Source organism: Hemitrygon akajei, chromosome 4, assembly GCF_048418815.1.
Source record: "Hemitrygon akajei chromosome 4, sHemAka1.3, whole genome shotgun sequence".
Classification (NCBI taxonomy): domain Eukaryota; kingdom Metazoa; phylum Chordata; class Chondrichthyes; order Myliobatiformes; family Dasyatidae; genus Hemitrygon; species Hemitrygon akajei.
The window spans coordinates 158,883,944-158,904,888 of NC_133127.1; the positions used below are offsets into that span (position 1 = coordinate 158,883,944).

The following is a 20,945-nucleotide window of genomic DNA, read 5'->3' on the forward strand; positions in this document are numbered from 1 at the left end:
GCATGTGTTTGTGTTCAAAAGACAGTAATTTTGTCACTGAAGGTGGTGAGAAATAAGCAGCAAGACAGTTCAGAACTGTTTCGCTCACTATGGTTTCAAGCACTCCGGATAGGAGATGCCAGAAACGGCCGGGAGTGAAAATTAAATGTTTCTACTACTTCAACAAGTTAGGAACTATGAAGAATTTGAAGGTATCGGCAATCATCTTGATGCTACAATGAAAATGAAGATTTGGAGAATGTGATTGTCGATAGCATTGTATAAAGGTTATTCATTATCTACACTAGGTGTCTGCACTAATTTTGTTCATTTACGGTCAATCAAAAGAATGTGGCAGAGTACAGGTGTTACTGGATGAACTCCTCCAGCAATAACAATTAGGAGCTAATACAGTTTTATAGTACTGAGATAGTATTGATATGTTCAAATTTTGTTCTGTATTTCATTTAAATACATACTTTGTTAATCAGTTTGTCTTTTTATTTTTATTTATCTATTTCCATGAAACTTCAGCTAATTGAGGCAAAATGTTTAATTAGGCCAAAATGTACTGGTCCCGATGTGTCCTAATTAACCAAAATCCACTGTAATTTCAAAAGTCTGATGGCAGATACAGCCTTGAAGTATACACAGCGGCCACTTTGTTAGGTACATCTATACACATACTCATTATTGCAAATATCTAAACAGCAAATCAAGTGGCAGCAAAAATGCATAAAAGCACACAGATATGGTCAAGAGGTTCAGTTGTTGTTCAGACCACACGTCATTATGGAAAACAATGTGATCTAAGTGACTTTGGCCGTGGAATGAGTGCTGGTGCCAGACAGAGTGGTTTTATTATCTCAGAAACTGCTGATCTCCTGGGGTTTTCAAACACAACTGCCTGTAGAATTTACAGAGAATGGTGTTAAAAACAAAAAGAAAATCTATTGAGTGGCAGTTCTGTGGTTGAAAACACCTTGTTAATGAGAGAGATCAGAGGAGAATGGCCAGACAGGTTCAAGCTGACAGGAAGGCGACAGTAACTCAAATAACCATGAATTAAAAGTGGGGTGTTGAAGAAGCATCTCTGAATGCACAACACATCGAACCTTGAAGTGGGTGGACTGCAGCAGCTTCAAACACAAACATCCACTCAGTGGTCAGTTTATTAGATACGTGAGATACAGAATAAAGTGACCACTGAGTGTATATAGTAGTAAAACATGTCCAATGATATCCTGACTTTGAAGTAAAAAACACATTCAGCTCTACGCCATCTGTTCCATATTTGCTTAGGTAGGTTCCGCCAGTTAAAACTGTGTGCAAAACTCTTCTCCCATCCAAAACAATGAAGAATTTAGAGTTCTCAAATGGTTAGAACAAAATGGGTGGAAACAAATATAATGAAATCTTCCTGTTTCCATTCCTTTACTTTTCTAACTGATTTCAGTGCTAGCAGGGAGACAAAATTATCCTCTGGTCAACAAGATGAAATAATGGGTAATTAAGAATGATGTCCTCTCCTCATCCTAATCCTTCACCTCCCCTGAATTTGTGGATTTTAAGTAAGCATACGAAGTGATGCTGGTTTGAAGCCGACACGATTAAATACCAGCATTCTCCATGGATATTCACAGTATTTCCAATTATTTTAGTATTGAAATATATCCATGTACCCTGGCCAATACTCACAGGAGGACGAGGAGGAAATAAAGCTATCAGAGGGATGCAAAATTATGCATTTTAAATTTATTAAAAAAATTAATATTGGATGTCATTCTTCCATTGCAAACTTAAATCTTACATCCAACTAAGAATTAATTTAATGCAGGAAGGAGGAATTATTGAGAATTATTGGCCATATTATTTTCTTTTGCAAAGTGAATTTCCTACACAAGCTGTCATTCACAGTAGTACCTGAAGTAAGGTATCTGATTATAAATAGCTAGAAATATAGCCTTTCATTGTAACCAGGTGGAAAGGTGTAATAAGCTCAAAAGGATTCCTAATCCCTCACTCATAATAGTTGCAGGAATACAGACTTCTGATTCAGGTATGACATGAAGACTCTCAGATCTTGTGCTTCTAAAACTCAAGATGCTTTTCAGTGTAATTTTCTGTACTAGAAGTTGCTCTTGAATGTTGGTAATGATAATCTTAACCAAAATTATTGTACGGTCACTGACAGAAGAAAACACCTTGTAGGTAACACTTTTTTGTAGGTAATGTGGTTAATACATATGGAGCTCCAATTCTCATACCTGTGATCTGGGGTAGTATATTTGAGTAATTCAGCGAGCTGTAGTGGGTATTTACAAATCTTCTGGACTGGAGTCAAAAGAAAGCCATCAATGGCAATGTCAATCATCTGTTGCAGCAGTCGACAAGCCTCAAAAAAGTGACGGTATTTACTTTGCTTCATCAGTCTGGCCAGCTCAAGACATGCACTGGGATGATTATTGCAATATTCTGAGTATATCCCGAACTCAGCTTGCTGTAAAGAAAAAATATGTATTTAAAATGGGTAAAAAAAAGATTCCATCCTTAATCTTAAATGAATGTCTTAAAAAAAACAGCTGAATTCAGAGCCACTGCCTCATTTCAACAAATAAAAATATCAATTTCAACATAGGCATTTTAATATATGTATATCTTGAGTTGGAATCACGTATTTTCTCTGAAGTACAGTTGAGTACAATACACAACAAATATGGTGTATCTACCACCATATCCAACTGCATCAGTCATAAACAAAGAATAACAATTTGCGTTAATACATAATCTTTAACAGAGCAAAACTTGCCCACGGGTGGAGCTGGAGCATTACCCTCCACATAAGGAAAAGGCTTTAAAGTGTGCAATGATGAAAGAGTTCAAAGACTCAGTGAGGAAATTTTCTCTGTCAGGAAGGTTTACCATGATTTAGGTTATAGTTTGAACAAGGGACTATAATTGACAAAACAGAGGGTTGAGGGAGTAGGTATGAGAAGGAGGTGGGAGGAGAGGTGACGGGTGGAGGAGGGGAGGAGGGAGAAAGTATAAGAGGGAAATTAAAAGGTAAAGAAGGTTATAGAAAAATGTGGAAAATAAAATCAAAGAAAGCCCTAAGGCATTTTAAATGTACCAAAAAGAACTAATGAAAGAATAGACACAAAGAGATTCTGCAGATGCTGGAAATGAACAAACAGTCACCTCCTCCCTCACCACCATTCGGGGACCTGAACAATCCCTCCAGGTGAGGTAACACCTCACCTATGAGTCTGTAGTCATCATCTACTATATCCAGTGCTCCCATTGCAGGCTCCTCTACATTGGTGAGACCTGAGATAGACTGGGGGACTGCTTTGTTGAGCACCTTCGTTCCATCCACAACAGGTAGGATTTCCTCCTGGCCACCCATTTCAACTCCATTTCCCATTCCAATATGTCAATCCATGGCCTACTCTATTGTCACAATGAGTCACAAGGAGGAGCAACACCTCATATTCCATCTGGGTAGCCTGACAGCACAAACATCAATTTCTCTGACGTCCAGTAATATCTCCCCCATGCTCTTCTCATTCTCTTCCATTCCCCATTCTAGCTCCTTTCTCACCCTTTCTCTTCTCCTCACCTGCCCATCACTTCCCTCTGCGCCCTCCTTCCTATGATCCACTCTCCTCTCCTATCAGATTCCTTCTTCTTCAGATCTTTACCTTTTCCACCTATCATCTTCCAGCTTTTCGCTTCATCTCCCCTCGTCCACCCACCTACCTTCCCTCTCACCTTGCTTCACTATCATCTGCCAGCTTGTACTCCTTTCCCCTCCCCCCACCTTCTTATTCTGGCTTCTTCTCTTTCCTTTCCAGTCCTGATGAAGGGTCTCAGCTCAAAATGCCGATTGTTTATCCCTTTCTACAGATGCAGCCTGGCCTGTTGCATTCCTTCAGCATTTTGTGTGAATGTTACTGTACTTTAGATCTGGGACTCTTAATCAGAACTGAGAGAGAGACAGAGAGAGATCAATTAGCAGAGATAAAGGGAGAGGGCAATGGGTGTAATAAAGGGAATTTATCCAACAGGGTGAAATAGTGGGGTAGTGAATGGGGCAGGTAAACTTATTTATCTGTATAATGTGTGCTAATGTTGCACATTCTGTGTACTGTTGTACATACTGTATAATGTTTTACTGGAGTATGCCTCTTTCTCCGTTCTGGAATGCTACACGATTCTTTTCTATAGATGCTGGCTGACCTGTTGTGAATTTCCAGCTTGTCCTACTTTCATTTGAGATTTGCAGCATCTCCATTTTTTTTTGTTAATCTTACATTTATTGAAGGTGTCGGGATAGTTAGTCCACTTTAATCACCATAATTTTGGTTTAACGACAGCGTAGATAAGGCTGAAAAGAGAATTCTTCCACCTATTTCAGGAAACTTGGGAATGAGTATGGTTTTGAGTACAGCTCATTTTCTCTCTTGTTGCACAAGGGTGGATAGGCAGGATAGAGATAAACACCCTTCTATCCTGTTTAAAGCAAAAAGGAAATTAAACAGTCACAAATAATTTGATATGAAGCTCGCAAGGGGGAAGTTTGCACCCATATTTCTGCCTGTACTTTCCCATTAGAGGCATATCTCTGAAGCTCATGACTATACATTTTTAAAACTATAAAGCCAGCAACTTGAGCGATCCTTGGGCTAGTTGGCATCAATGGTGTTTATTTTAATGAGCTGCAGAAAATGTAAGTAAAAGGAAACTTCAGAGGTTAATTATTAGTCATTACTGATAAATAAATAGTGGCAAATAATCAGTTTTGTATTAACTAAATCTTCACAGGCATATTGTCTGCTTGCTGCTCTAAAGAATTTGGAACAAAATGATGGAATTCCATCAAAGACATTTAAGAAATAATGAAATCTTACTTTTATTTCTCTCGGAGTAGAGTCTCTGGTTTCATCACTGGACTAGCTCTACTGTTAATTGCACAAACCAGTTTAGTTTCAAGAATAACAACTTTATATCTGATCAATTTAAATAAAATGTATAATTTTTGCTAAACTTAAACCCAGAAAGCAACCAACTGCAGCGTTGCCTGTGTGACAAATTACATATCACTTGTAACCTTAGTAAGTAAATCCATCAACTGCCCAAAACCTGAGTCTTATATGGGTCTTTTTTAGTTGTTGGACAGAGAAACATCAAAGGATATTGCACACTTTTCAGTAAGGATTCATCCCAGACTTTATATGGATAGTATTATCATTTAGAGTATGATAATGGCAAAGCAATTAAATTATCAGACAATTAATTTCAATACCTAGACTAACAATACACGGAACTTGAGTTTAAATCCTACCTTGGCATTTGTAGAATTTAAATTCAATCAATAACATAGAGTCAGAGTACTGCAGACAGAAACAGGCACTTTGGCCCATCTAATCCATGCTGTCCTGAGCTTCTGCCTAGTCCCATCTACCTGGGCCTGGATCATATCCGTCCATACTCCTCTGATCCATGTACCTCCAAACTTCACTTCAATGTTAATATCACAGTTGAACTCTGCATCTATCACTTCTGCTGGCAGCTTGTTCCACACTTGAACCACCCTCCGAGTACATTTAAAAACAGAACCTGGTATCGTTCAAAGGAGGAAAACTGCCAGTCAGTCTATGACTCTAGCCCATCAATACACTAGATTATTAAATTCCTTCTGAAATGGACTCTCAAGCGACTCAGGTCAAAGTTATTTAAGATGGGCAATGAATGTCCACATTCTGAAAAATGAATTTTAAAAAAATAAGAAAAGCTATACTCCAGAAAACATAAAAATGAGGTGGGTTTTGCTGGTGCTGAAACCAAGGAAGTATCTAGAATAAAAGTAGCCATAATCTACCAAATCTGAAACAGATTCAAGAAGATTACAATTTAGACAGAAAGGTCGTAATTCACAATTCATCTCTACTTATAGCTATCACGTTTAAAAATCCACAAATACGAAGGCATTTTTAAGTATGGTCTACTGCTGTTAAATTATAGGTACCTATTCAAATAAATTCTACTTCCTAAAATGTGTTATTTAACTGAAATCCAAATTAAAAGGATGAAATGATTGTAGAAAATGTATAGTCTGGCATGAAATTGAATCGATAATGGATTCAAGTCAAGATTATGCACTTTAAGTTACAACTATGCATGTAACATACATGTCGAAGGAAACAGGATCCTATTTCACTCAGATGAGGCTCATTTCGATTGAACTGTTTCTCCAAATCCTTCAGAAATTTCCTCTGGAATTTGTAAATCTCTTCAATGTTCCCAAAAATAGTAGTCAACTGTTCTTCAGCAAACATCCCTGTATGTTTGCGACACTGACGAATATACCCCTAAAAAGTAGACAATACATGTCAAGCATTTTATGTCTAATATCAATCAATGTGACAAAAATAGTAATTAGAAGCAGTCTTGATTTTTCATCCAAGTTCTTCCAAGACCACAGCAATTTAAATTGCACTGGTTTTATTATCCACAATCAGTATTCCTACGCATGTTAAATAATCAGCTGTGCTAAATGAACTTGCAACTCAAAGAAGAAACGTAGAAAGTACCACTTAATAAATTATCCCATTAGAGTGAAACAATAAAGATAGACCATGCATATTGGACTGTCAGGATGAATCTTGAAAATGTACACATAGCCAGCATACCAAAAGGCTTTATTGTCTACATACAAATCGTAAAACCACATGATTTAGTTGATAGATCTATTAAACTTACAAATATGATGATGAAACTGGTTACACCATTAAAATGTTCAGGCAAATACATTCAGTGCACACTTTACTAGGTGCACCTTTCTGATACTGGATAGGACTCCCACCCCATCTCGCCCCCACAACAGGCTGAATTCTTTGTGGTCGGCTGCAGCATTTCAGCTTCACTTAGTTGGTATTGTAGTGGTTACTTTAAAACAAACTAAAACCCCCAGCTGAGCAAGGGACTTGACACTGTATGACACACTTCCAAATTGAAAAAAGTACGTTTGATCCTTTATTATGAAACCAGCAAAAATGAACAATCTTATATAACGATAAAAAAAGCTAACAAAACTAAATTAGCAATAGCAGAATAAAAGTAATTAGTATTCAAATTAGTAGTCAACAAAAAATATCATCCCCAGCTCACTCCCCATCAACTAAGCTAAACTAACTAGATCAAAGCATGAATACGTAACTATACTCATTTGCTTATACCATGATGAAACCCACGACAACTTATCGTAACACAATATACAATACAGACAGAAAATAGATATGATGGTTACTACATCCCAGCCCCTAATTATTACACTATAATAATTACAACTGCATAGGACTAAAGTAGGAGACATAAAAATTTTCAAGGATAAACATCTTAACATTTATGCAACTGCTCTTTCTTCTTCCAGAGAAGTCATGCAAGAGTAATCTAGGCCAGAGGTTACCAGCACTTAGCTCAGTATAGAGTGCTCTTTACCACCACTCTCTGAAGTCATGAAGCTTCTACAGCTGTAGCTCCTCAAACCTCTGCCTTCCGTAGTCTAAAGATCCTGGTTGTAGGCATGCCCAGGCAGCTGGTCTTGGTTTTGATGTGCACCTGCTGCACTAATCCTCTTCTGTCTGGAAAGACTCGAATGTCTCTTCCCATAATCCATGACTTGCAAGGTGCTGTGTCGTCACCTATAGGAACAATGACTCCTAGGAGGAACCTGCATCTTATACCTGACCATTTCTGATGTTCCTTTAACTGTGGCAAGTACTCCTCGACCCACCATTTCCAAAACAAGTTTGACATGTTTTCAAGGATGAATGCCTTCCTTTTGGAACTCTCCTGGTGGTAAGGTCTTCAGAAGCAACAGATCACTGAGTGTTAGTGCTTCTAAATCATTGTGATCAGAGGGTGCCTTTCTAATTGTACAACCACTGATAATAGCCTCTACTTCACTAAGGACTGCTTGGAAACCCTCTTTGTCAAGCTTCTGTACCTTCATGGTGGAATTGAGGACCATTTGCACATCTCTCCTATGTTCCCCCCCCCACCCCCATGATGTGAGCCAACCAGGAGTGAAAAATCCACTTAATTCCTTTCTGAAGTAGGGCATCACTGATCTGTGAATGGTCCCACTTCTCAATGGCTTCTCTCAACACACGCTCATTTCCAGCAACGTTTGCTGCATTATCAGAGTGCAGTGCATGAACCTGTCCTCATCATGCTATAAAGTGTCGAAGTGCATTAACAAAGGAATGTGTGTCTAAGGAAGATGAAACCAATGTGAGCAGCTCGTATAGCTACCAAGGTAAATATGACCCCATACCTCTTCACGGTACTCCTTTCACTTCAGAAGGTCCAAAGTAGACCAATGCTACACATGTGAACAAAGGTTCACCGAGAGAGACCCCGTCCAGAGGTGGATCTGCCATCCAGCAGCTGCGTGCAACCTGCGATAAACAACACGCCTGGACACGATTCTTCTTATAGCTGTACTAGCACTGGAAATCCAGCATTTTTGTTACAACCTGGATAACGTGTGGTTAAGGCCACCATGTCCCACCTCTTGATGTACGTGCCTCAGAATGAGGCCTGAGATATGAAGGTCCTTTGCCAGTATTACAGGCTGTTTAGACTCTTCAGGCATGGTTGCCCTACTAAGCCATCCACAAACTCTCAAGACACTGTCTTCAAGGACTGGAATGAGCTTGAAAATATGGCTGTTCCTTTTCACATTTTCGCCCCTTTGCAAACTTGAGAATTCATCTGGTAATACCTTTTTTTTGGCAAAACCCAATTACCTCCTTTTCAGCCATTCTGATATTTGGTCTTCTCAACCTCTCTCCAAAGAATACTCTTGTTTTTCTTCATCCGAGTCATACTAAGGAAGAGTGATGTTCCATTGCTTCTTCTTCCAACTAAGCAACAAAAGCAGGTTCTTAAATCTAAGAGTCCGGGGCACTGTCTTCCTCAAAAAGGTCCAAGATGAGAAGTGATAGATTATACGTATTATGGATCCACCCCCTCTTCAATCTACATGGCATTCATTATAACACTTCTCCTGACTTCCAGATCATCTAGCAGGAGTACTCCAGAACAATCGGGACTCACAGGCCATTCCCTTTCAGGCTGAAGGAGATACTGAGGCCTTGAGATCCATGTTTTATTCTTCAGAAATGCTTTTAAGTTCAACCCTCTCGAGGTCACATCTGCTGGATTGCTTTAAGTGTTGACATATCTGCATTGAGATGCTTGTGAGACCTTAAGAGTTTCTGAAACATTGTAATGAAGGTTTGGAACCAGGAAGTTTCAACCTTGATATACTTCAGCAGAGGTCTTATCAGTTCAAAAAACTGTGTCATGAAGCTGCACGTGCAACTCCTTCCTCCACAACCTGTCCTTTCAGCTTGCCATCATAGCAGCAGTGAGCTCTATACAAGGGAGGGAAACTAACTTCAGTGAAGCTACCCTAGATTTTCCCATGATAAAAGCACTGTGCACCTGACAGTCCATGTTGTGCAACAATAGGTAGGTCACTGCTCTATAGCCCCCTTTGCTTGTGGTATAACTGCTTAGCAGTAACTTCTCCAAAGATGAAAGGGCTTCAAACAATGAACAACCTTGAAATCTTCCAACTGGCAGAGTTCTTCCAGCCAGCTTGTCCACTCATGAGCAATTGATGCTGATATAGTGTCATCCCAGCCAAGTTCTTTCTTACATAGGTCTCATAAAATCCTTTCAGCAGTTAGCACCACAGGACTTAAGATTCCTAAAGGATCATAAATGAAACTAACTGTGAAGAGGATCCTCCTTCTGGTGAGTGCTCCATCTTGGATTGTGATCTTGAACTTCAAAGTATCAGACAGCATACACCATTGCACACCCAGTACTTTCTCCACTGAAGGTATATCTTGATTAAAATCCTTTGTGTCTTTCTCTCTTTGCTCTTCTGGTATCACAACTAGCACACCATGTCGGTTGCTTATCCACTTTGACAGTCGAAGGACGCCTTGAGCACAAATGGAAAGAAGGCTATGATAGAGAGATACAAGGCATCATCAGCATAAGAGCAATGCAAAACCTCATCCACTGTCTTGCAGCTGAACTATTCCATATTGTCTTCTGCACATTTCCTAAGAGCGACACAACTCCAAAGTCCACCATATCTTGGCTGGGGTCACATCAGGCCATCAGAGAAATCTCAGCAAATCTGCATCTTCCACTAGTAGTTTAACCAGCTGAAACATCAATTCAGTATCTGCCATCAGCACCACTGGTTCTTTTCTGAACTGTTATTGCACCATTCAGTGAGATCATCCTTGTGAAAGCTGAGCATTAAGATATATTCCCTGAAATGTCACTCCATGGTCAAACATGAAGTTTCCCTTTTCAGGGCTAATAAACACCACGATGTGGAATATACCAGACTTGGCCATCACTGCTTTGCAGATCCTCTGCTGACACTCTTTCGGCACAACCTTTGGAGAAGACATCCTTCATGAAAGATGTGTAGTCAGAGTAAAATGACAAATCCTTCCTAAACCTCTTCTTTAGATTTAGAGCACATGTTCAGCAATCTTCCTATTACCGGGCATGTTAACTTCCTTCTTTCTCAAAGGTAAAATGATCTGGTCGTGGCCATTCACCATTTTGCAGAACTTGCAACCAGCTCCATGAACTTGAGATCTTCTCTTGATAAAATAGTTTGTTCATCTTGACTGCATTCGGGAAAGTCTGCCTTAAACTGCTAATGCCAAAGTTCATTCAAGTTCAAAACTGAGATCCTGTTAACTCAGCTCAGGCTGTGCATAGACTCTTCCATTACCATGGTCTCCTTTCAGTGGTCCATTTACAGTCCAATCCAACATTGTTCTAATTACATATTAACACTGAGAATCACTTGCAGTGGCTCCAATCTTTCAGGCACATTAGTTCTTACCAGCAGCTTAATTTCAGAATCAATCTCTGGCAAAAAAACACGTTTCAAGTGAGAACAGCCCTGGAGATCTCTCTGTCATGGGATGTTCCTTCTATGGACAGAAATACTTTCCTCTGTACAGGTGTAAGGTAGTCACAACAGTTTTCACCATCTAAACCAGTAACTTCCAATTCTGAAACAGTATCGCTACTCATTCTCTTGACCCATTGAGTTTTAAGAACTTGTGTATCTTTTTACCTGTGAGGTTGAGCTTGCCCATAAGGCCCACTGTGTAGAACACTGCTGTACTTCCTTGATCTAGGAAGGCATAAGTAACTACTGTCTTGTTACCCTTGTTAGACTTCACATCCCAGAAATATGGGAAGTTTACAATCGCGATTGCCAGCCAATGTAAGGCCATTAGATACCAGGGCACTGCTCACTGCTGTGTCAGATTCTTTCACAGTTTGTTTTAATTCTGCACCCTTTGAATATGAAGTATGCTGGGATGCTTGCCACTGCAAACGTTGCCTGAAAGATGCTTCCTGCAATCCTTGCTGATGTGTTCCATACACAAGCAGCCAAAGTAGACACCATTTTCCTTTAGGAAGGCAAACTTCTCACTATCAACCCTTTGAGCTGTTGGATATGACATAGGTTCAGAGGGCTTTATTAATGCAGGCTGCGAATAAACACCCTGAACTACCTCTTGGGGGTCTTGTTCCTGTATCCCAAACAACTGATGAACAAATGGATCAACACTCAGTGACTGGTTTTGTTTTTCTCCGTGCCTCTTCAATATAAGAATTTGCACCAGAGGACTATCCTACTGGAGCACTTTTAGCACTCCCCACACTTGAAGCCCTTAGCAAATTAATTTTAACCATATGTGCGGCAATTTCTTCCTCCAACTTAAACTTCCTTTTCTGTAGCTGTTCCAAGTGGAACAATTCTTGCTCTTCAAGCACACGTATGTCCTTCAATAATTGTCAAAGTGTTATTAATGCAGCTAAATCAGACTGTTTCCATGCATACAGAGGTGGTATTAGTTACAGAACATTTTCTTCCTGCAACGGAGCTTCGAGTGCTGACATTTGACACACTGTTGTTCAGTTTCACATCATCTGCTATATGCATAGTCGAAACATGCCTTGGAATTTGAGAAAAATGGACAAATAAAAGGTGACACACACATTTACTCATTGCAGCAACATGACCTTCACTGTAACACATTTGAGTCAATCATTGTTTCGCAACCTCGTTGAATGAACTGCTATAGCTATCAATGGTTGAAAAACATTCAGTCTGTATTTTTTTCCTATTTGTCCTAACATTTTTTTCCTATTCATCATAGGAAAGTAAAGAGATTGGTATTTGATGTTGCTTAGCAACAGCTTCACAGAGATTAGTCAAGTCCTCAAGACAAGTTTGCACTTGTAAGGCATTCTCCCTATTTTCCATAAGATTCTTAATTAATGATATTAAACCTTTAATTTTGTTCACATTTGTTTTATACTTCTTTTGAAGACTTTTGATTCTACCAGCTAAAGCTTGTGAAGTTAAGCTTAATTTCCTTTTTGCCAGCTCCCAACTTCAGGGTTGTCAGCATCAGTTCCATGCTTTGATCAACTCATGTTATTTTCTCTTTATTGCATAACTCACAATTACCTCTTTGTTCACCCACAGCACATTTGCAAAATGCACTGGCGATATTTCATTCAATAAATGTAAGGCAACAAACAAACTATCGGTGCATCCACAGCACTTAAAACAGGACAAACAAGCAGCCTTAAATTCAAATTTTGGCAACCTGGATAATATTTCAACACTTCAATAAGACAAAGTGATGAGTCCTCAGGCAAACAGCACCCAATCAAGCAATGGTCCTCAATGGACAGGCAGCACTGACCATTCAAAACTGTGTTCAAACCGTAAATACACAGCATGAAACAACAAAAAGGTCACAGATAATCTTACCACAGGTTGCTCCAGTTTCGCTAACAGGTCCAAGGCCTGTTTGCAGTAGACTAATTTTTGCAGTAGATTAGTGTTTGTTTGGTATGACTATTTTTTTTATTGAAAAAGTGTAACGGTTACTTTACAAACCGAAACCGCTGAGAGACCGAATGAGGGATTCAACACTTTATGACACATTTCCAAATAACTGAGTTCCAATTCGGAAAATAGTACATTTGATACTTTATTACAAATGCAGCAAAGACAAGCGATCATATACAGCCATTAAAAAAAAACACAACTAAATTAGGAATATGGTGGAATAAGAGTAATTAGTGTCCAAATTAGCAATCAACAAAAAAATATACCCGGCTCACTCCCCATCAATTAAACTACACTAACTATACTCATTAGCTTCTACCATGCCCTCAACCCACATGATAAATTACTGTAACCCATGATAAATGCATAACACAAAATACAATATACACCAGCATGAAATAAGCACATAGATCTTACAGGTATTAAGGAGCCTAGTGTGTGCCAGGCAAACATTCCCTACACCATGACACCACCACCACCAGCCTGAACCTTTGAGCCTGTTGTACATCCTACATTAAGGATGGATCCATGGAATCATGCTGTTACTGCCAATCTCTGGCCTTACCATAGGTAGCAGAAATTGAGAGTCATCAAACCAGGTGATGTTTTTACAATCTTCAACTGTCCAGTTTTGGTGCTCACTCTAGCCTCAGTTTCAAGTTCTTAGCTGACAGGAGTGGAACCCAGAGTGGTCTTCTGCTGCTGTGGCCCATTGACACCAAGGTTTGACAGGTTATGCATTCAGTGATGCTCTTCTAAACACCACTGTTGTAACGTGTGGTTATTTGAGTTATTGCTGCCTTCCTGTCAGGTTGAACCAGTTTGGCCATTCTTTTCTGACCTCTCTCATTAACGTTTTCGTCCACACAGCATTCATCAACCATGGGATTGTGTTCAAGCACTATGAGGTAATGTTACAGCTATACAAGACTTTGGTCAGACCCTGCTTGGAGTACTGTGTTCAGTTCTGGTCACCTCACTACAGGAAGGATGTGGATACTATAGAGAGAGTGCAGAAGAGATTTACAAGGATGTTGCCTGGATTGGAGAGCATGCCTTATCAGAATAGGTTGAGTGAACTTGGCCTTTTCTCCTTGGAGCAACAGAGGATGAGAGGTGACCTGATCGAAGTGTATAAGATGATGAGGGCATTGATTGTGTGGATAGCCAGAGGCTTTTTCCCAGGGCTGAAATGGTTAACACAAGGGGGCATAGCTTTAAGGTGCTTGGAAATAGGTACCGAGGGGATGCAAGGGGTAAGTTTTTCGACACAGGGAGTGGTGGGTGTGCGGAATGCACTGCTGGTGGCAGTGGTGGAAGCGAATTCAATAGGGTCTTTTAAGAGCTTCTTGGATAGTTACATGGAGCTTAGAAAAATAGAGGGCTAATCGCTAGGTAAATTTTAGGCAGTTTCTAGAGTAGGCTACATGGTCAGCACAACATTGCGGGCCAAAGGGCCTGTAATGTGCTGTAGATTTCTATGTTCTGTGTTCTGGAACTTCCACTCACTGATTTTTTTTTGTTTTTCACACCATTCTCTGTAAACTCCAGAGACTGTTTTGCCTGAAAATCACAGGAGATGAGCAGTTTCTAAGATACTCAAACCACCCTGTCTGGGACAAACAATCATTCCATGGTCAGTCACTTAGATCACACTTCTTGCCCATTCTGATGTTTGGTCTGAAAAGCTGAACCTCTTGACCACGTCTGCATGTTTTTTTATGCACTGAGTTGCTGTCATATGATTGGCTAATTAACTATTTTCATTAGTGAGCAGGAATACTGGTGTACCTAATAAAGTGGCCACTAAATGTATTTTTGTTTACTTATAAAGACAATTCTTTTAAAATTATTGTAATTCACAGACCACAATTTAATTAGGCAGCATTTTCTTATTTAGTTCAACAGAACATTGTGGGTGAGAGGAATTGTTCCTGTGTTGTACTGTTCTACCTATGATCTGGCTCATTATTCAGTAGTTCAGTATTCAGAATCCAGTAATTCCATTACCTAACACTAGCCACAGACCCTATCCAGAAAGATGCAAATGTTAATTCAAGGCATCAATTATACACACTGATGTATTCCCAAACCTACAGCATGCAGTCACTCAGGAATAGAACTGACAGGATGTATGGCCAGAATACACATGGATCCCCATTACAACATTGTTTATATGGAATAGAGTGGAAGGAGACAATGGGAAATGGAAGATCTTAGAACGATTTGCTATTGCTCTTAGGGATTCTAATTCTGTGCAGAGTATTAAGAGAGGGGATAAATTACATAAGGTTTCGTTATACGCGGATGATTTATTCGTTTACATTTCAAACCCTAGGAAATCTATTCCTTTTATGTTATCTATATTTACGGAATTTGGTATTTTCTTTGGATATAAACTTAATTTACATAAAAGTGAATTTTTCCTACTAATAATTATTCTGATTATTATGATCAAATACCTTTTAATATTACTAAAAACCATTTCACTTACCTTGGTTTCAAAATTACTAATAATTTTAAAGACCTATACAAGTATAATTTCTCCCCTTTAATTGAATATACTCAACAAGCACTTTCTAAATGGTCGCCTATGTCGATGTCGTTGATAGGTCGAATAAATGCTATAAAAATGGTTATTTTACCGAAATTTTTACATATATTTCAAGCAGTTCCCTCTTTTGTTCCAAAAACATTTTTTGATAAAATAGATTCTATGATTTTGTCTTTTGTCGTTTGGAATAATAAAAGCTCTAGAGTGAATAAACTTTTATTGCAAAAACCAAAAAAAGATGGAGGACTGGTCTTACCAAACTTCAGATTTTATTATTGGGCAATTAATATTCGTTATATTACTTTTTGGATTTATGATATAGACGACCAAGATCGCCCTTCATGGTTACATTTGGTTGAAAATTCAGTAACGGGGTTTTCGTTAGCTTCTTTATTAGGAGCTCCCCTTCCGTTTTCGCTCTCCAGAACAGGTAGACAAGCTCTCAACCCTATTGTTAAACATACTCTAAAAATTTGGTTTCAGTTTTGTAGAATTTTTGAATTAAATGATTTTCTACTTTCTAGTAATATTTATTCTAATTTCTTTTTTAAACCATCAACTTTGGATAAGGTTTTTTTAACATGGAAAATTAAGGGAATAAAAACTTTTTTAGATTGGGTTTTACAGGACTGTTTAATGTCCTTTTCACAGTTAATGGATAAATATGACATCTCTAATACACATTTTTTTAGATACTTACAGGTTAGGAATTTTTTACTTGATTTTTTACCGAATTATCCCTTGGCCTGCTCTTTAAATTTGGCTTATGCTATTTTTCAGCTTAAACCATTTCAAAAATGATTAATATATACTTTTATAAACAGTTAATGAATGCTCACATGTCGCCTAATGATAGGGTTCAACGCACTTGGGAAACGGAATTTCAACATTCACTTTTAGATAATCAATAGAGTAAAATTTATTATCTAGTCAATAATTCATCTATCTGTGGACGCCATACCTTAATTCAGTTTAAGATAGTACACAGGGCCCATATGTCCAAAGATAAATTGCTGCATATTTTTCCTAATATAAGCCTTATTTGTGACAGATGTAACGCAGAAGCGGCTACTCTAACTCATATGTTTTGGTCATGTGTAAGCTTAAATAATTTTTGGAGGGATGTGTTTAGAATACTATCTAAAGTTATAGATGTGGATGTTCAACCCAATTCACTTACAGCAATTTTTGGGATCATTCCAGAGGAAGCAAGCAGAGTATCTGCTTCCGCTCAACATGTGATAGTCTTTTCAACTTTACTGGCTAGGAGAGCTATCTTGCTATACTGGAAAGACTCTAACCCACCTACTGCTTTTATTGGCTCTCCTCCATTATGTCATGTCTAAGCTTGGAGAAAATTGGAAGCCGGACATTTAATACATTTTTAATTTTGAACAACTCTGGTGACCCTTTATTCAATATTTTCACATGATATAATTTATATTTATTTATTTATTTTTCTTTATTCTCTTTAGAGAAAATACTTATCTCTCAAGAAGGTTCGGAGATGACTGGAAGGATGTTTTTTTTCCCCCTTTCTCTTTCTTCTAATTTTATCCTCAAATGGATTTCCCAATCTTTCTTCTCTTTTCTTTTTTTTGTTTCAGTGGGGTTTTTTTTCCTTTATTAAATAAAATTTCCAATCTTTTTTTTAACAATTGTTAAGAGGAGTTGTGTTTTTTTGGGTTATATTGTATATATAACAGCGTAACATTTTACCTATCTGATTTTGACAATATATACTTCTTTTTACTGCTGTTTATATGTCTTTTGTATTATCTGTTTGCTAAACTTCTCTGATTTGTATATTCTTTACTGGAAAATCAATAAAAAGATTGAAAAATGAAAGGAAATGAAATGAAATGAAAGATCAAATGCAAGGACCATTCACATAGATAAGGGCAATAGTGAAGGATCAATAGAATATTGTCAATCTGAAACATGAATAATTTCTCTGTCCACCTGTGATGCTTTACCTCAAAGTTCAAAGTAAATCTATTATCAAAGTACATATATGTCACAATATACTGTACAACCCTGAAATTCATTATCTTGCAGGCATACTCAAAATCCCAGAAGCATAATAGAATCAATGAAAGATCACACCAACAGTATGCAAAAGACAACTAATTGTACAAATATAAAAAGAAATAATAATGATAGATAAATTAAAAAGCAATAAATATGGAGAACATGAGATGAAGAGTCTTTGAAAGTGAGTCCATTGGCTGTGGGAACAGTTCAGTGATGGTGCAAGTGAAGCTGAATGAAGTTATCCTCATTGGTTTAAGAACCTGATGGTCGAGCGGTAATAACTGTTGCTGAACCTGATAGTGTGAGTCGTGAGGCTCTTGTGGAGCTTCTCCTGATGGTGACAGTGAAAAGAAAGCATGACCTGGATGGTGGGGGCCCTGATGATAGAACCTGCTTTCCTGAGACAGTGCTCCGTGTGGATGTGCTTTACTGTGATGGACTGGGCCATATCCACTCGTTTTTGCAGAATTTTTTTTTGTTTAAGGGGATTGATGGTTCCATATCACACTGTGATGTAGCCAGTCAATATACACTCCACGTCTATAGAAGTTTGTGAAAGTTTTAGATGTCATGCCGAATCTCTGAAAACTAACGAAGCTGAGGCTCTGCCATGGTTTATTCATAATTGCACTTACAGGCTGGACTCAGGACAGAACCTCTGAAATGATAACACCGAGGAAATTAAAGTTGCTGACCCTCTCTACATTTGATCCCCTGACGAGGACTGGCTCTTAGCTCTCCAGTTTCCTCCTCCTGAAGTCAATAATCGGTCCTTGGTCTTGCTGACATTGAGTAAGAAGCTGTTGCTATGGTACCACTCAGCCAGATTTTCAATCTTATATGCTGATTCATCACCACATTAGATTTGGCTTACAACAGCGAGTACTTCCTAAACATTTACTTTCATATTTCTAGTCCATGTAGCTTTGTTGTTGGTGGTAAGCCTAGTGACAGCTGAAGGAAAAATCAAATGTAATGAAGGTTCCAACATCTACAGTGAAAATTTGAAGGATATGGTGTAGGTACTAGAAACGGAGGAAGTGATAAACAATGCTGTTAAAATTGAATATATAATTGAAGAGATCAAAGCAAAAGAAAACAACACAACATCAAAATATTTAGAAATTATTTCCGAGAAGTATGGACAAGTTTGAACTTTGTCTATCTGGGCTATTATGTTTTTGTAGATCTGGAAGCAGGAAAGGCATATGAGAAATTGGGGGTCTGAAGCTAGGGATCTTGGAAGGAAAATCTCCTAAGGAGATGATGATAATTTGGAAAATTATAGTTTGTTTAATGGTTGGGTTGTGGCCCAAAGGTAAGTCAGAGAGAGCTTGCACAGTTTCTTTGGACTGATTATTGTTCATCAACCCTTCACGATCACCCTTGAGTGTATGAATGGTACTTTGTCAAACCACAACAATGATATCCATGTCAAAAACATTAATAAGATTACTAAGATTGAATTTAAAAGGAATGAATGTCACTGATTTGCAATGAAGTTAGAGAAATTGATTTGAGAAGACAAAATAAGGTTGATTGATATTATAGCATCAAATCAAGAAGCTAGAAAGGTTACACTGGGACAAAGATTCTTAAAATAGAAGAAACGGTACACTGTACTGGTGGAAAACAGGAAAATACATACATCAAGCGTTACTCTTGAAAATTGTTGATAAATTCATTAAAGAGCTGACATTTCCTCAAACACCCTTCTCTGCAACTATAGACCTTTGTAAATAAATTTGCTTGTCAAAAGGAAAACTGGACTGTGTTTCAGGGGAAAAAAAACCAAAGGTGCCATTATTGCAGCAAAACTCCTCCCAAATTCAGAATTGCATTTTTGATTACCTCACAGATGTCTTTCAGATGCTTGATGTAGACCCGTTCAGTGTTCATTATCTCTTGGATTACATTTGTTCTCATCTGCTCTTGGTTTTCCACGTTTTTGTGAAGGTGATATTTATTGAAGTGGGTATCCAACTGCTCATCTGGAAACTTGCCAGTGTATTCACCTACTGCACCTTCCTGGTTCACCCGTAGCTAATAAGATATAAAAGTAATTCCAAGTAACCTGCTGTGTCTAGAAAAGCTTTCACATCCATTAAGTCAGATACTGATTTATATATAACTAATTTCTAACTTACATACACCTTCACACACACTTTTCTTTTTGCGTCACACCGTTTCACAAGAGCTAATGATGAAAGTCACTTGTATTAAGCTATAAGACATAGCAGCAGAATTAGGCCGTACGCTCCACCATTCCATCATGGCTGATTTATTATCCCTTTCAACCCCACTCTCCTCATAATCTTTGACAACTTTACTAACAAGAACCTATGAACCTCTGCTTTAAATATACCAAACGATTTGGCCTCTACTGGCATCTGTGGCAATGAATTCCACAGATTCACCACCCTCTGGCTAAAGAAGTTCCTCATCTCTGTTCCAAAAGGACATCCTGTATCCTGAAGCTGTGCTGTCTGGTTCTAGACCCCTCTATGTTCATTCTAAATAGGCCTTTCAATATTCAATAGGTTTCAATGAGTTCACCCCCCCCCCCCCCCCCATTCGCCTAAACTCCAGCAGGTACACGCTCGCCAAGAGTCATCAAACACTCCACATAATTAAATATAGTTGTTCCTATTATCTTTACGCCACCACTCCTGACAGCATGACAGATTTTGCATTGCTGGCTCTAACTACCACAGGTGTACAGTCACCATATCTCAAATCATGAGATTACAATAAATATTTTTCCAGAGACTTTCTATGATATGTATCATCATTTAATGGCTGCAGGGGAAAAAATGCACAAAATAAAATCTCAAGCATTTTAGTTGTCTTGCAGAATTACTTAATGGTATCTAGTTTAAATCTCAGAAATAAAACCAAAATTTTAACAAACTCCTGATTTTTCAATTAAATACTTGTTTTAAAAACATAAGTACAGACATGTTTTTACAACTGAACTCAGATTAAGTGTTGACTTTGTACTTGAAATAAAAACAATTCCAAATCAATGTATTGAATCGAATAAAATACTGATAAAATTTAGTTATTTGAAGTAATCTAAAATGTTTCATTAAATACTCTGTTTGAATCCCATTACAATTAAATTTATATATATATATATATATACACACACACACACGCGCGCGCATGCGGCAACTAGATTAAAATAATTAGTAAGACTTGACTGAGGTGTGCAAGATGATAAGTGGCATTGATCAAGTGGGGCAGCCAGAGACTTTATCAGGGTGCAAATGGTTAATATGAAGCAGCATAATTTTAAGATGATTGGAGGAAAGTATAGTGTGAATGTCAGAGGCAAGTTCATTTTTCCCCACGTAGAGAGTGATGGGTGTGTGGAACACACTGCCAGGA

The 20,945-nt window shown here is 38.2% G+C and overlaps 1 protein-coding gene across 9 annotated transcripts in view; it reads right to left on the reverse strand.

Moving 5' to 3' along the window:
* Positions 1-20,945, reverse strand: part of LOC140726844 (spermatogenesis-associated protein 13-like) — a 213,657-nt gene that overhangs the window by 13,220 nt on the left and 179,492 nt on the right. For all 9 annotated transcript variants that reach the window (XM_073043740.1, XM_073043743.1, XM_073043741.1 and 6 more), the window contains 3 exons: positions 19,407-19,598; positions 6,171-6,350; positions 2,247-2,479 (listed from right to left, as the gene is read on the reverse strand). In XM_073043740.1, coding sequence (XP_072899841.1) covers positions 2,247-2,479; positions 6,171-6,350; positions 19,407-19,598 — 605 coding nt within the window. The remainder of the gene's footprint in view (positions 1-2,246; positions 2,480-6,170; positions 6,351-19,406; positions 19,599-20,945) is intronic.